Source organism: Chlorocebus sabaeus, chromosome 18 (genome assembly GCF_047675955.1).
Source record: "Chlorocebus sabaeus isolate Y175 chromosome 18, mChlSab1.0.hap1, whole genome shotgun sequence".
NCBI lineage: Eukaryota > Metazoa > Chordata > Mammalia > Primates > Cercopithecidae > Chlorocebus > Chlorocebus sabaeus.
This window is the reverse complement of record NC_132921.1, coordinates 16,726,579-16,743,008: the sequence shown is the minus strand read 5'-3', so window position 1 is coordinate 16,743,008 and position 16,430 is coordinate 16,726,579. Positions and strand designations below refer to the sequence as shown.

Below are 16,430 nucleotides of genomic sequence, written 5' to 3'. Positions count from 1 at the left end.
TGGGAAAATATCTTGATTGGCTGATCTTGTGTAGCTCAAGATTTTTTACTGCACAAATTCCAGGGTGAGGAATGTCTTAAAGTATGGAAATTCAAAATGCAAAGATCCAATTCCTTTTAATCTTTCACTCCAGAACAATTATAGATTATTTAAAAATGTACACAAATGATAGTAAGATAGATTTTAACCATTGGCTGAAGGAATAGTGAATCTTCTGTTCATTGCAATGTAAAACTAACGTGAATTCCCCTCTCTAGCATTTATGAATTTCTCAGAATTGTGATAAAGGTATGTAATTTTTCATGAAGCAGTGTGCCCTAATACTTAAATTCATGAAATGCAATAACTGAACTCCAGATACTATCTGTAACTTCAAGTGATGTTCTGAGAATTTTTTTCCTTCTGTTCTCAGGCAGTCATTGGCATAAAAATGGATTCTCTCAGCACCGCTAACGTTGAATTTTGCCTTGATGTGTTCAAAGAGCTGAACAGTAACAACATAGGAGATAACATCTTCTTTTCTCCGCTAAGTCTACTTTATGCTCTAAGCATGGTACTCCTTGGTGCCAGGGGAGAGAGTGCAGAGCAACTAGAGAAGGTATGAAATTCCACAGAGATTTGCCCAGGGCCCAGAAGTCTTTCATGCACCTGCTCTGGGTCAGCCAAATTAATTCTATCTTTATACCAATAAAATTGCCATCTTGAGAGAGAAAAAAAACCACATTGAGTAAATCATATTTCTTAAAAATTGATAATGGTTTGATTAATGGAGTATGCTGTAGTGCAAGCAATGTAATACAAGCAACACGTGGTCTCTTTTTTACTATCAGTGGTATCACAGATAAATCTCTGCAGTTTACTCTTAGGGTCTCTTCATTCAGTGATTTAAACGTGACAGAGTTACTATGATTGTCCTGTAGAAGGTTAAATTTACAATAAACGTAATACTATTTTAGACATTACCAAGATAAAAAAATTTTGTGATTATGTTTCAAATTCATAACAGTTAGGAATTGTTATCCACACTTTACAGATTGAAAACTGAGACTGAGAAAGGAAAGGTGACTTTTCAGGTTATATAGGCTAACATAAGAGATTTTCCCATTACATATATTTTTATTGCAGTGGAAAGTGTAGAAGAATATCACTTAACAATTCTTAGGATACTTGCAAATCTTATTATTGTTTGTGCTGGGTACTGTCTTAGTTATCAGCCTAAGAGCAGTAGGGACAGAAGGGTCTAGCAGATAAGAGATTAGTCCCTGGAGCCTGACAGTGGTCTGACGCAAGCTGCTCGATCTCTCTCAAACTTATAGTTTCCGTAACATAGAATGAGGGTAATAGTATCTACTTACACAGTTTTTGGGAAGGTTAAATAAGATATGTAAAGACTTAGTTCAGGATTTGGAACGCAACATTATTAAATTTAGCTATCACTATTGGTCTTGATCTAAAATAGAAAAATAGATCCTTACAACTGTCAACCTTGATAGACTGTACATTGCTTCTGATGCCAATGGATCCTTTTTTTTCTTTTCTAGGTGCTTCATTTTCATCATACTGTAGACTCATTAAAACCAGGGTTCAAGGACTCACCTAAGGTATGATAATATTGCTGAGTTGTCAAATGCTCTTTAACCTAAGAGAAGGATGAAATAATTGTCTGAGGGTTGAGTAGAAGAGCTCCTTCTTTTGTCCATGAGGGAACCAGCTATGTGTCCCCCTTTAACCTTCCTGATGATAACTACAGCCTGTAGAGTTTAGTATGATAATGATAATGATAATAACAATAGTAAAGTTTCTTAGATTTTATTACCTGATTTATTGCCATCCTTACTCAACCTTTTTTGTTCCTTTATGGAGGATGCCCTACGTTGAGTCTGCCAGTCTTGTCTATGTGGTATTAGATTTTTCTGTCTAGAGTGGGGACTGAGAAAGGACCCTGATGCTTGGCCATATAATTATGTGCTGGGAAAACATGGCCTGATGCTTCTCAATCCACATGCTGTGGGACTATGGTCTCTAGTTTTTTCCAGTAGAAGGATTCATTTTGACAGCAAAATTATATAGAACTCCTACACAGAAATAGTTCTGTTTGATTGTGATTGGTTGAGAAAATACACAAATGCATATAGACTCACAGAACACCAACTTCACGGAACGCAGCTGACTATTAAAAGTTCAAAGTCCATGGTTTAGGAACATTTGCTTTAGGGAACGCTTTAGGGAATATAGGCATATTCCCTATAATGTCCATAAATTCTTAGCCATCTTTCAAATGCAACAAAGCTGCAGCTTAGCAGAATTGCTACCACTGAGAAGCAAATTAGTGTGTGAACTAAGTTCAGTGAAGGGCTAAGGTATTTGATCAAATGACCATATGAAAAATGGAGATGTAGAAAAAAGTGTAAAGAGAAGAGAAACGATTCTGTAAGTACAAGGGCAGCAATAATACTGGAATTATTGCCCTGAATACCCCACTAGGATCTGTTTATTTATGAAAACTGCCTTTGAATTAAATCGTTAGGACCACAAGTACACATGTATTATGCAGTAACTTACAATTCTGCACACAGACTGCAACTAAAGTTAGAGTGGTGAAATTAATGTGCTAGCGAAAATCCAAAGAAGAAAATGCTTTAAACTAATTTCCTTGTATTCACAGCCCTTTTATTCAGAGGCAAACACCTTGCTCTCTAGATAGTTATCATTCTCCAATGGCAAAAATCAAGCAATTTAATACACCATTCTTTGTTTACTAATGCTTCAGTGCAGCCAAGCTGGAAGAATTCATTCCGAGTTTGGTGTCTTATTCTCTCAAATCAACCAGCCAGACTCTAACTATACCCTCAGCATTGCCAACAGGCTCTACGGGACAAAGACAATGGCATTCCATCAGGTAAGTCCATTTGAAAGAATGGTCAACAACTTTCTTGGCATCCTCTGAATTTCATACCACAAAATTGATGAAGAGTGAGAACAGTCACATGACGTTTATCATTAAGAGATTGAATTTGAGCTGACTTACAGTTTCAGTGAAATGGATTTATTGAAACTCTCATGTAAAGTTATAAAATATTACATAAAAATGGCTTCTTTAAGATCCCTAATGCTGTCCAAGAACCAAGGTCAGGGATGAAGCACAAAACAAAGTAGGTAAGAATCATCCCTGTGGACCAGAAGAAAAACAAAACCAATTTTTCATATCATTTTCAGAGGTTCTTAATAGTGGAGTATCAAGAAGTAGTTGAAATTACACTGGACTGTGAGCCAAGAAACAGGAGTTCTGTTTCCATTTAGAATACATAACTTTGGGCAAGTCACTTCTATCTTTAAAATGAGAGGATTAGGCTTAGTTCTTTGTAGCTCCAATATTCTAACACCATTTATGCCCTTTCCCAACACCAAGATCCTATGCAGTTTTATTGAGTATTTACTCTGTGCCAGTCATTCTGCTTAGCTCATTACAGGCATTATCTCCTATAATCCTCACATTGTGCTAAGATATGGGTGTAAAATGTCCATTAATTCTGCAGACTGTGAAGCAGATTCTGAAAAGTCAGGCTGACAAGAGTCACAGAGATATTTGAATGGCAAAACCTGGATTTGACCCCTATCCAAATCCATCTTCCTGTTTTTAATTGCTACATCAGCTTGCTGTGATTGAGGTGAAATGCAAACTTTTGTTTGACTAAGGTTATTTAAATGCCATCTCCGTGAAGCTGGATGAAACCATGAGTTTCTAATGTTCTTTCCTGGCCTGGTAGATCAGGTTATGGCTTGGATGTGACGAGCTTCTAATAGTCAGAATATTTGCAACTTGGGGTAGGTATTATAGACAGTTAGAGGGTATTTTCTTTTACTGCCCTGGAAGCATATAGGGAATGATGTATGGAGAGTGTCTAGAGTGGCAGGGATTAACAATCATGGTCCTTCGAGTTGGGATGCCCGCTCTCGTGACTTTGCCTTCTCAAAACAGTGACCCAGACATAACAGTAGATAAATGTGGATTTGGAATGATCGTTATGGCATCTGTTCCTGAAGTGAGAAGGTCCTCATTAGCATCATGAAGATTGTCTTGAACTGTGTCATGAGAGGGACCTTGTTATTTCAGGATTCTGGCTGGAAAAACATCCATCTCCTGGGCTATGGAAGTTACTTAAGGTTGTTTCAACCACAGTTGGATCCAGCTCAGGACAAGATTCATTCTGAGGCCCAGATGTTGCTCATAGTTTATCAGAGGAACCCACCCCCGATAATTCAACATAGGTTCTTTTCTGTTTTCCCTAAGTGTTGGGTGGTCTGAGAAATAAAGGGAAAGAGGACAAAAGAGAGAAATTTTAAAGCTGGGTGTCCGGAGGAGACATCACATGTTGACAGGTCTGTGATGCCCCCAAAGCTGCAAAACCAGCAATTTTTTATTAGTGATTTTCAAAGGGGAGGGAGTGTATGAATAGGGTGTGGGTCACAGAGATCACCTGCTTCACAAGGCAATAAAATATCACAAAGTAAATGAGGGCAGAGCACCGGGGTGAAATTAAAATTGCTAATGAAGTTTCAGGCACACATTGCCGTTGATAGCATCTTATCAAGAGACAGAGTTTGAGAGCAGACGACCAGTCTGACTAAAATTTACTAGGCGGGAATTTCCTCATCCTGACAGGCCTGGGAGCACTATGGGGGACTGGGGCTTATTTCATCCCTTATCTGCAACCATATAAGACAGACATTCCCAGAGCAGCCATTTCAGAGACCTCCCCCTAGGAATGCATTCTCTTTCTCAGGGCTGTTCCTTGCCGAAAAAGAGAATTCAGCAATATTTCTCCTATTCGGTTTTGAAAGAAGAGAAATATGGCTCTGTTCCTCCCGGCTTTCAGGCAGCCAGACTTAATGGTTATCTCCCTTGTTCCCTGAACATCGCTGTTATCCTGTTCTTTTTTCAAGGTGCCCAGATTTCATATTGTTTAAACACACATGCTTTATGAACAGTTTGTGCAGTTAAATCAATCATCACAGGGTCCTGAGGCAACATACATCCTCAGCTCATGAAGATGATGGGATTAAGAGATTAAAGTAAAGACAGGCACAGAAAATCACAAGAGTATTGATCAGGGAAGTGATAAATGTCCATGAAATCTTCACAATTTATGTTCAGAGATTGCAGTAAAGACAGGCATAAGATATTATAGAAGTATTAATTTGGGGAACTAATAAATGTCCATGAAATCTTCTCAATTTATGTTCTTCTGTCACAACTTCAGCAGGTCCCTCCGTTTGGGGTCCCTGACTTCCCACAACATTAGTTAAGCTTTGTTTTTCTTCTATGCTAGGCACATCTTCCATATTTCGAAGTCTTGTATCATTCTATTCAGTTCATGTTGGGGCATCGGGTCCCACTGGGCTGTGGAGGTATGCTCCTAAGGTCTCGGGAATTGCATCATGGTAAACTCATTTGGGTCCATGTAGATATCACTGTTGTCTTGACAGAAAGACAATGGAAAGTCTCCAGTTCTATAGAAATCTAGGGCCATGGGTGGTCATCAATAGTTGCTCCAGAATGCTACATAGGAGGGGCTTGGGAGTAAGAATTTTTGGTTAAAAGAAAGAGTAAGTTCTTTATACTGAGTTCGCACACCACTTTCACTTGGATAATATGTTATAGGTGAACGAAATAATAAATTCCTTAAGATATTTTTGCTCACACTTTATATAAATTTGACAGAAATGCCAACTATTTACATCAGAGAATGTTTTTATTATTAATTATATTTATGGCAGCTTGTGAGGAGATTGATACACATCATGGGAACAACCTTCTGTTAGACCTCAGGAAAGCAAGTCACTTAACCACTCTTCTCAGTTTTCCCATCTATAATCTGAGAGCAGTAGCTTCCATGTCTACTTTGAAGAGGAAAGAGTAGGAATAGAGTCAGAAGGTGCTCATTGTATTGCAGTTTGTCATTTTGCTTTGAACACTTTAAAACTAAGACAGCCAATCATGTGACAGAAGTAACAACAAAACATTTCTGAACATTCCTTTTGGAAGGGTTTCAGATTTTGTTAAATTTATTTATTTCATTAAAAATAAGTACATATGCATTCTGCTTCCTCTCAGACTTGTTTATAGGAACTGCTTCTTCTCTGCATTAGAATTTTAGAATACATCGAGCTATAGATTTTGTTTTCCTTACACTGCTTTTGAATTGTTGTTCAATTATCATGTCTTTTATAGCAATATTTAAGCTGTTCTGAGAAATGGTATCAAGCCAGGTTGCAAACTGTGGATTTTGAACAGTCTACAGAAGAAACGAGGAAAACAATTAATGCTTGGGTTGAAAACAAAACTAATGGTAAGGATAAGTCAATAGGTGTCTCTAAATTCTGTGTTGTATTGATAAGCAATCCGAGTCCACTTGCTGACAAGGAAGCTGGCTGAAGTCCGCACCTGACATAGGCAGATCAGCAAGAAAGGAATGGGGCCATATTTTGGAATACCCTTTACAATCAGTTGTTCTAGAATATATACAAAGTGACTCTGTGAATGAACACCATTTCTATTTCATAAATGTATGGTGCTTTCTGCAATTAAAATTAATTAAATTTAAATTTACTTTTCACAATTAAAAACCCATATATGTTGCTAAATATTTCTTAAATGGCACATTTAATATGTGATACAAAGGATATATTCATTTTTGTTTAGAAACATTTGGTTGCGGAAAAATTTAAGGATATACAAAAGTAGAGAGAATATGTAGTGAACCGTATATACCCATCACTCAATTGCAACATTTCTCACTAATGGCTGGCCTTATTCATGTAATCTCTCACCCTTTCTCCAACACCTCTTTAAGATTATATTGCAGCAAATTCTAGATATTATATCATTTTCCTACACATACTTCACTGTTTTTCTAAAAAATATGGACAATTTTAATACAACCACTACACTATTATTACATCTGAAAAATTAAAAATAATCATTTCATGTTAAATATTCAGTGTTTTCATTTTTCCCCAGTTGGCTTTTTTTTTTTTCTTGTTTGAATCAGGAACCAAATAATATTGACATATCACAATTAGTTAATACATCCCTTAAATCTTGATTTTAAAAATAAACTTTATGATTTAAATATACATACACATAGAAAAGTAAAATATTGTATGTGTGCTGTTTGATAAATTATCACAAAGTGAATATACTCATGAATCACTACTCAGGTCAGCAAAATAAGACATTAGTTATCAGAAAAAGGCACTGCAAGGGCCCCCTTAAATCCTCTTCTAGAAATAAGCCCTTTTTTCCCCAGACGTTAAGGTTTCTCTGACTTCTGTTACCACTTATTAGTTCTGCCTGTTTTTAAATCTCATGTAATTGGAATCATAAAGTATGTGGGTTTTTTAAGGCCAATATATGTTTGTGAGATTCATCCACGTAGTTACACGTTGCATGGTTTGTTCATTTTTATTAGTATGTATTTCATTCTCAGAATATTCTAAATATACTTACCCATTTTACTGTTAATAAATACTTACGACATTTTTAGTTTGGATCCCTTATCAATAGTGCTGCTGTGAATATTTTTGATACATATCTCTGATACACATATGTATGCACTTTTATTGAGTGTACACCTTGGAATGGAATTGCTGGTCATAAGGCATATATACATTCAATTGTAGTAGATGCCAATCAGCTTAAGTGGTTGTGTCAATTTATTTGCCCAAACAAGAAATGAGAATTTCAATTGTTCCTCCTCCTTGCCAACACTTAGTAGTGTAAGGCTTGTTAACTTTAGCCACTGTAGTTATTTTAATTTTAATTTGCATTTCCTTTATGAATTACATGGTTGAACAATTTTTCATATGCTGCATATCCTCCTTTGTGAAGTTTCTGTTTAAATCTTTTGCCCACCTGTAAGAATGGTTTGTTTGTTTTTCTTTTTTTCTGATAAATTTTTAGGAGTTCTTTGCACATACTGGATACCTATGTTGCAAGTAACTTCTACTATTTTGCATCTTATCTTTCCCATCTCTTAGTGATGTCTTAGATGAATGGAAGTGTCTAATTTCAAAGGAATAAAATTTATGATCTTTTCCTTTGTAGTTAGTGTCTTTGCACACATTTTTTGGATGATTTTAAAGAAATCTTGTCGTGAAAATATTTTCTAGTTCATGAAAATATTTTCATATGTTATTTTCTAGAAGTTTTATTGTTTTATTAAAGTCAGGATTCTTTTTAAAATTAGTTTCATTCCACATGGATGTCTACTTTATATGACATTATTTATTGAATAAAGAATCCTTTCATTATTACACTGCAATGTAAATTTTATCATAAATTAGATGACCATATCTGTGTGAATCTGCTCCTGAGTTTTCCATTCTCTTTCATTCGTCAATTTGTTTATTCTCATGATGATGCCACAATTATAGTAGCTTTATAATAAGTCTTGGAAACTGGAAGTATAATCCCTCCAATGTTGATCCTTTTCTAGGGTTGCCTTGCCAAATCTTGATCCTTCGTATTTCCATATACATTTTAAAATTCGCTTGTTAACTTCCATAGAATGTATCAGTTGAAATTTTAATAGGATTTACATAGAATCTATAGATTTGGAGAGAAAATACATCTTTATTCAAACTCTAATCCATGACCATGAAATTTACCTCTATACAGGTCTTCTTTAATTTTTTCTTTTGGTAACATTTTGTATTTTCCTATGTTGAAGTTTTGTGCATTTTTTGATAAACTGATTCTAGGTGGTATTTGAGGTGTTTGGTGAATTTTAGCTGGTATCTATTATTTTGGTTTATTTGTTGTTGATGTATAAGTATATACTTTACTTTTGTATATTAACATTGCTGAATTCACTTAATAATTCTAGTTTAGCTTTATATTATTTTAGATTTCTTTTAGCATAAAGAAAATGTTTTCTAATATATTTGTCTCCCATTATATCACTTAACAGTGATGAGCTCTCAATAGTATCTTTTTGATTGAGGAACTGACAGATGTCAAGTTTAGTAATAGGCGACCAGATTAACATATGTATCTATTCTATTATTTGTATTAAGTCAGAAAATGCTTTGAAAGGTGTATATATTTTTTCATATCTGTTAATTTACCTAGCACAATGGTGTAAAAATATGCCTCATCTCTTGTGCTAACTCTGATCCACTGGTAGTCACTGCTTGGAAAATGTGTATTGAGAGTCTGAGGCTTAAACTTAGGTTACTTGAAAAAGCTCACAACTGAGCTGGTAGACACTAACTCTGTGACAGTAGAGATTTTTGTCTGTTTAGTTTTGTGGTATAGTCTGAGTTTAGTGCTACAGTGTCTAGAACAGTGCCCAGAATCTAGAAAATGCCTAAATTCTTTTGGCATGAATGAAAAGATGATTAGTGTTGTCTGCCGTGGGTGTGCATTTGGGATTCACATGTTATATATTTATGTAGAATATTAATATTATTTCATCATTTGTTTATATCTTTATTTACTGTTTCAACCAAAAATACATATTGTACACTTAAGGTTAGGTATTGCTATCACATGCTAGGATTGTGTTAGGCCTAGAAGTTCAATAAAAATTAAAACCTTCATGAAGCTTAAAGCTGATGTTCAGATATTCCTGTGTTTCATATTGTATAACAGATTACATTCCAAAAAGGTTTTATAAATTGCAATATACCAAAATGCACCAAGACAGCTGGATGTTTAATTTTGATCAGTTTTATTTACCAAGCAATTCCTGGCATAATTTTATGAATCTTGATTTTCAGGTATGTGTTTACTTCAAGTGCTTTTGTATACATATTTGTAATACACTAATTGTAGTGCATTGAAAGAATAAGTATTTTAAAATACTTAACATATTTGCATGTAATGAAGTGCTGGTAAGCATAAAGTCTTGTAAATATTAAAAGTAAGCCACAAGAAATTATTACATAATATTTAAATAAGCAGTAATATGTAAGAAATCACTTGATACAATGAGGTGTAAGACAAATTGATCCATCATGAATATACTGGCTACTTCCTGGATGCCGTCTTCTGGTTAAATAACAAAGCATTAAATATTCCCTGAAATAAACTTCATTTGACAAGGAAGGCTCCATGGCCAGGAGATGAAAGGAGTTCTGGTATCTCAAATTTACAATTAGTCTTAAAAAAGAAATGACTATAAATTTCTCATGACTCTTCACCTCTCTATCATCAGGAAGTTCAAATCCAAATACAATTATCTTATTTTTTACACAAGGAAAAGTCACAAATCTCTTTGGAAAGGGCACAATTGACCCTTCATCTGTAATGGTCCTGGTGAATGCCATATATTTCAAAGGACAATGGCAAAATAAATTTCAAGAAAGAGAGACAGTTAAAAGTCCTTTTCAGCTAAGTGAGGTAAGTATTTTATTTTCAGACTGATGACAAATGTTAGAGAATACAGTAATCATTTAAGGACAACTTAGAAAGATTTAGTGATTTAGTGAAAATATTGGTCTAGGTTTCTGTTGGTTCTTTTATTGTATTTTCTACACATTTTAATTTTTCCTCTATTAAGTGACAATAACTTTTATCACAAAGCACCCAACTGGAGACTTGGGATACTAAGATTCTCTGGCAAAGAAGAAAACCCATTCTTTTCTTAATGTTCTATTGGTTTATTCTTTCCATGTACACTGTGGTTATTTTCTCCAGCAGCACACTAAAGTTATCTGTGTTATTTTTTTTTTTCTAGAGAGTTTCTTGAGGAAAGATTAAAAAGAAAATGATTTAATGATGTATCCTTTTTTTCCCACTAAAGTCATGTTAGCTAGAAATCCTGACTTTGCTTTTGGTAGACCAAGTTATCTATATATATTATTAGAACAATCCAGTCTCTAACCATGACTTATTTTAAATTAAAAAAATGGATAATTTTTGCAATGGGAAGTAATAAGGAATCTACTTTGTAGTTTCTATTTTACCCATGCCTTTAGAGTGTTCATGCAGATATTCATGTTATACAAGATAATCAGTAAACACACATGTGCGCTCACATATGTAACTATATATACTACCTAATTATAATCCTTTTCTTCTTCCCAGGGTAAAAATGTAACTGTGGAAATGATGTATCAAATTGGAACATTTAAACTGGCCTTCCTAAAGGAGCCACAGATGCAAGTTCTTGAGCTGCCCTACGTTAACAACAAATTAAGCATGATTATTCTGCTTCCAGTAGGCACAGCTAATGTGAAACAGGTAAAATTATAAGAATGCTAGAAAGCAGTTAAAGCATGTGTGCATGTTCACACACACACACACACACACACAATGTATCTCATGACATTAGTGTAGTCATTGATTCACAATCTAAGCCTCAGTAGGATTGCCCTAGGGGCTGCGAAAGTAGCAGGGAGACACATGGCCTCTGCCTTTCAGGACAATGTGTTTATGGAGAACAAGCTATTCTTACATGAGAAAGGCACATGAAGGCAGAAGTGATGTTTTGTACAAATACACACAAGTACTGGTTGGTTGATAGTCAGGGGACATCTTTCTACAGTAATGAAGTTATAATGCTATTTGGGCTCCTAGTGTGCAGAAATCTGGTTCAGCCAGTTTACCCTCAGGGGCAGTATTTCTGAGCCAATTGTAATGTACTTTCATGGGCTAGCCATTATTAACATCTCAGTTTTGTGGAGAAATGTGCACCACACCCATTGAGAAGTGGTCATGGCAGTGAAAGGAGTTTGGATCCATCCCCCTTTCCCCAGCTGCAGCCAAAGCTGCCCAGGACAGAGCAGGCTGTGCTTCTGACAGCTGAACTTCTGGGAGCCTGCAAAGCTGACACACATAGGGATGATATGGCCCAACAGCTAGGGGCTTCTAAGCCAGGGAGTGCTGGCTTGAGACGAAAACACTGTGGCACAGACGAGCAAGGTGTGCATGTGTGTCGGGTGGTAGGGAAGGCTTCTGGAAAGAGCAGGGTCAGGATGTACGCATTTGGCTTCAGAAGTTAGACGGGTGCCAATTGAGAGGGAGCTGTAGTAACAGAAGTGCAGCTGTGGCCATGAGAACAGGTATGCTTATGGTTGTGGCCAAATCAGAGGGAATCAGGTCCCTGAGGGCCTGTGGTTGACTGCAGTGAAAGACAGTTGGGGCATAAAGCAGTTTGGGAGCAGTTTAGACTCTGCAGAAAGTTTTCTGGAAGTAGACTCTGGGATTAGAATGAAGGGGTCTGAAAGGATTTCCTAGCAGAGCACTTTTAGTCCGAGCCTTGCTGGATGAACAGGAGAATCACAGGGGCCCTGCTGAACTGAGCAGAGCAAAGAGCAGTGCAAATGCCTTAGAAGAAGGGCAGCGTGAGCTGTGGCATGAAGTCATGGTCTCTTGGATGTGGGCAGAAAAGGACAAAAGGAAAACACACTTTGGAAGAAAAACCACATTTATTTTATGGTGAATTATATATTGTCATGGTAGGCAGAGGTTGTCAAAACTGTTTTAAATTCTTAGATTAAAAAGATGGGATGTGACACAGCATGGTGGTTTGGAGCTGGGAGCTGTGGACAGGGCTGGCTGGAGAGTTCAATGCCTGAGGGGGGCGTTTGAAAGATTTACAAACAAATGATGAAACTGGACGGAGAAAATGAGAAGTCAGCGTGCTGAGGCTGCTTTGGGAAACTTGAGCGTTGATGTGGGAGCTGACATGCTGGGCAGAGGCACAGGTGGCCCAGAGTTCAGCTTCAGGAGCAGCTACCAGAGACAGTGACAGAGAAGGGCATGAGAAGATGAAAGCTATCAGAATTCATGGGGATCCTGGCATCAGGGATGCCAAACGAGAATCACGCTCATAAAGGAGGGTGTCGTGAAATGTTTCAGATATGAGAACCAAGAAGAATTGGTTGAGTCCATCCACGAAACAGGACCATGACAACTTCACAGGCAATAGTGGGAGAAGTGCAGTGAAGCATGTGCGCTGAGGGGATTGAGGGAAAAGACTGTAGGATACCTACTTGAGAAACTTAATTATGGAAATTTAGAGGACAAACAGATGACAGAAAAGGGAAAATGTGGCTAATGGTATGATTTTGTTCCCAGGTAAGTAGACTATTAAAGGTAGAAAAAGTGATGAAGTTGAAACACTCACACTGAGAATTATAAAAACATATGACATTTAGTGTAGAGGTCATGTGTTTGACTCATGTGGGCTTGTCTGTGTTTTGTCTCTTAGATAGAAAAGCAGCTGAATTCGAGGACGTTTCATGAGTGGACCAGCTCTTCTAACATGGTGGAAAGAGAAGTTGAAGTACATCTCCCCCGATTCAAACTTGAAATTAAGTATGAGCTAAATTCCTTGTTAAAATCTCTAGGGGTGACAGATCTCTTCAACCAGGTCAAAGCTGATCTTTCTGGAATGTCACCAACCAAGGGTCTATATCTATCAAAAGCCATCCACAAGTCATACCTGGATGTCAGCGAAGAGGGCACGGAGGCAGCAGCCACCACTGGGGACAGCATCGCCGTGAAAAGCCTACCCATTCGAGCTCAGTTCAAGGCGAACCACCCCTTCTTGTTCTTTATAAGGCACACTCATAGCAATGTAATTCTATTCTGTGGCAAGCTTGCCTCTCCCTAATCAGATGGGGGTGAGCAAGTGTCAGAGTTGCAGATGAGGTGCAGAGACAATCCTGTGACTTCCCCATGGCCAAAAAGCTCACACCTCACACACCTCTGTGCCTCAGTTTGCTCATCTGCAAAACAGGTGTAGAACCTCTTCCAACAATTTCATGAGTTGTGAAGCTAAGGCTTTGTTAATCATAGAATAAGGTGGATTTATGCAGAAAGCTTTCTGGCTTTCTTATCTGTGGTGTCTCATTTGATTGCTGTTCAGTGACATGATCAAGTCAATGAGTAAAATTTTAAGAGATTAGAGTTTCTTGACTTGTATATATTTGTGAGATCTTGAATAAGTGGCCTGACATCTCCGCTTAAAGAAAACCAGCTGAAGGGCTTCAACTTTGCTTGAATTTTTAAATATTTTCCTTACATATGTAAATAGAATGTGGTGAGTTTTAGTTCAAAATTCTGTGTTGAGAATAATAAATGCATGGAATACCTTAAAGCTCTGTGAAGACTTGTAACATATGGCAGCAATCAAATGGCTTATAAAAGGATACTTTGAACGTGGAGAAGTCTAATTCAGTCAATATTTCAGTGGAATTTTTGGCCAATTGCTTGAATTGAATTGAATTGAATTATACTACTGAATTGAACAATAGATTTTCTCCTCCTCCTTCTCCTCCTCTTCCTTCTTCCTTCTCTTCCTTCTCCCCTTCCTTCTTCCTTCTCCTCTTTCTCCCCTTCCTTCTTCCTTCTCTTCCTCCTCATCCTCTTCCCCTTCTTTCCCTTTTCCTCCTCTTCCCCCCTCTTCTCCCTCTTCTCCCTCCTTCTCCTCCTCCTCCTTTCTCCTCCTCCTCCTCCTCTTCTTCTTCTTCTTCTTCTTCTTCTTCTTCTTCTTCTTCTTCTTCTTCTTCTTCTTCTTCTTCTCCTTCTCCTCCTTCCTCTTCCTCTTGTTCTTCCTCCTCTTCTTCTTCCTCCTCCTCCTCTTCTCTCCAGTCCTCCTCATCCTTCTGCTCCTCCTTCTTTCCCTCCTTTTCCTACCCACCTTCATCTTCAGCAAGTAAAGGTTCAAACCAGAAAAAGGCATAAGTCAATCAGAAGATTTTTGTTTTAAAGGAAGCCTCCTTTTATATTCAGGATAACATGGAGCAATAATCAGATGAAAAGTGTCTATAAAGCATTTACTGCCTTCTCAGTGCCTTCTTGGTGAATATTTTCTCCTGGAACTTCCTCAGAAGACTTAGTAGAGCAGGAGTCCCCCACTTCTAACTTCCCTAGCCCCATCTTAGAAGAGGTGGCTGGAGGTCAGCCATTGCTTCCCTCCTAGGTGATAGGCAGCATTCTTTTAGGATAGACAGTGCTGGCAGCTAATGAAATCTTTTCCCTTCTCCTTGGGGCATTGAAGAATATGGCTTACTTTAATCTTCAATATAGATATTATAAAATTGCAAACAAGCAACAATCTCAGCAAAGTGTAAGACTGAAGAATATCTACTTATAATAGCATGCAACTTCCTTGCTGCACTGAATGGCTGTCTTGTTGCATGTGGTTGTCCCAGTGATTGTCTACCAGGCGCGTCTGTCAAATGGCATAAAGACTAGAAGTTGCCTTGGCTAACGTCACAGGATAATCCAAGAGTCCACAGGCACAGTGGGTTTAACTGTGGTAACATGGAGAGACACGAAACAACAATGATGGGTGTAGGAAAAATAAGAATGGTTTTTTGATATCTACTTTTCACCCTAAACGTTGTCAGGTTGTTACCTGGAAGTGTGGGGGTCCTCTGTTTCTGTCATTTTTGAGAGAAAGAATTTGGCCAAGAGACAATTTAGCTAAGAGAGCAGAGAGTTTATTGAATGAGAGTACACGCCAAGAGAGATATGGGTTGTTCTGACTGGAAAAGAGCCCATAGAGTCCTGTGTTGTGGTTTTTATTATGTCAGACTTTTTCTTAATGTTCCCACTATATATATGTTCACCACTGTCAATTATAAAACATACATATATCTATCTTTATATTATCTATCTATCTATCTATCTATCTATCTATCTATCTATCTATGTGTCTCCATATATTACGGGTGGGAGGGGAGAGAGAGTTTAATTAAAGGAATTGGCTCATGCAATTGTGGAGGTTGGCAAGTGCAAAATCTGCAGGGCAAGCCTGAGACCCAGGGAAGAATTGATACTGCAGCTTGAGTGTGAAGGCAGTCTGGAGGCAGAGTGACCTCTTCCTCATGAGACCTTGATCTATCTTCTCTTAAGGCTTTTAACTGATTGCATGAGGTCTACCCACACTATGGAGGGTAATCTGCTTCACTCAAAGTGTACTGATTTAAATGTTAATTTTATCTAAAATTGCCTTCACAGCAACATCCAGACTGGTGTTTGACCAAATACCTGTGGGCCTAGCCAAGTTGACACATGGAATTAACCATCACAGGCACCGAGGGGGCAGGGAGGTAAATTTTCACCCTTCAAAGAGCTAACAGAAACTCTGCCTCTGCCAGTATCAACAATGTAACAAACCAGCAAGACTCATGGAAATAAGCCACAAAAGCAGCCTTGTATTTCCCTCCTATTGTCCCTGTAGAGCTGCTTAGAGGGAGATCCATTCCTAGCCCCAGCATGAAAACTCTGGCAGTCCTCATGGCTTTCTGGTCACATCTAAAATCTAGAAAATCTGTGATTGTTCCACATCACAAACATAATCAGATTCAGGAATTAAAAGATTTGGGCCCAGATAGTAATCTAAACCCTTACTATTCCTCAGGTGGTCTGGGGACCACAATACTGGTCTCACGGGAGCTTGTTAGAAATG

At 37.5% G+C, this 16,430-nt stretch overlaps 1 protein-coding gene across 1 annotated transcript; it reads left to right on the top strand.

The window, feature by feature from the left end:
• Positions 1-430: 430 nt before the first annotated feature.
• Positions 431-14,494, top strand: SERPINB11 (serpin family B member 11). Its single transcript, XM_037987984.2, has 7 exons — positions 431-598; positions 1,542-1,601; positions 2,771-2,899; positions 6,233-6,350; positions 10,263-10,405; positions 11,093-11,248; positions 13,221-14,494. The coding sequence occupies exons 1-7, from the start codon at positions 431-433 to the stop codon at positions 13,623-13,625; spliced, it is 1,179 nt and encodes a 392-aa protein (XP_037843912.2). The 3' UTR covers positions 13,626-14,494.
• Positions 14,495-16,430: the final 1,936 nt, after the last annotated feature.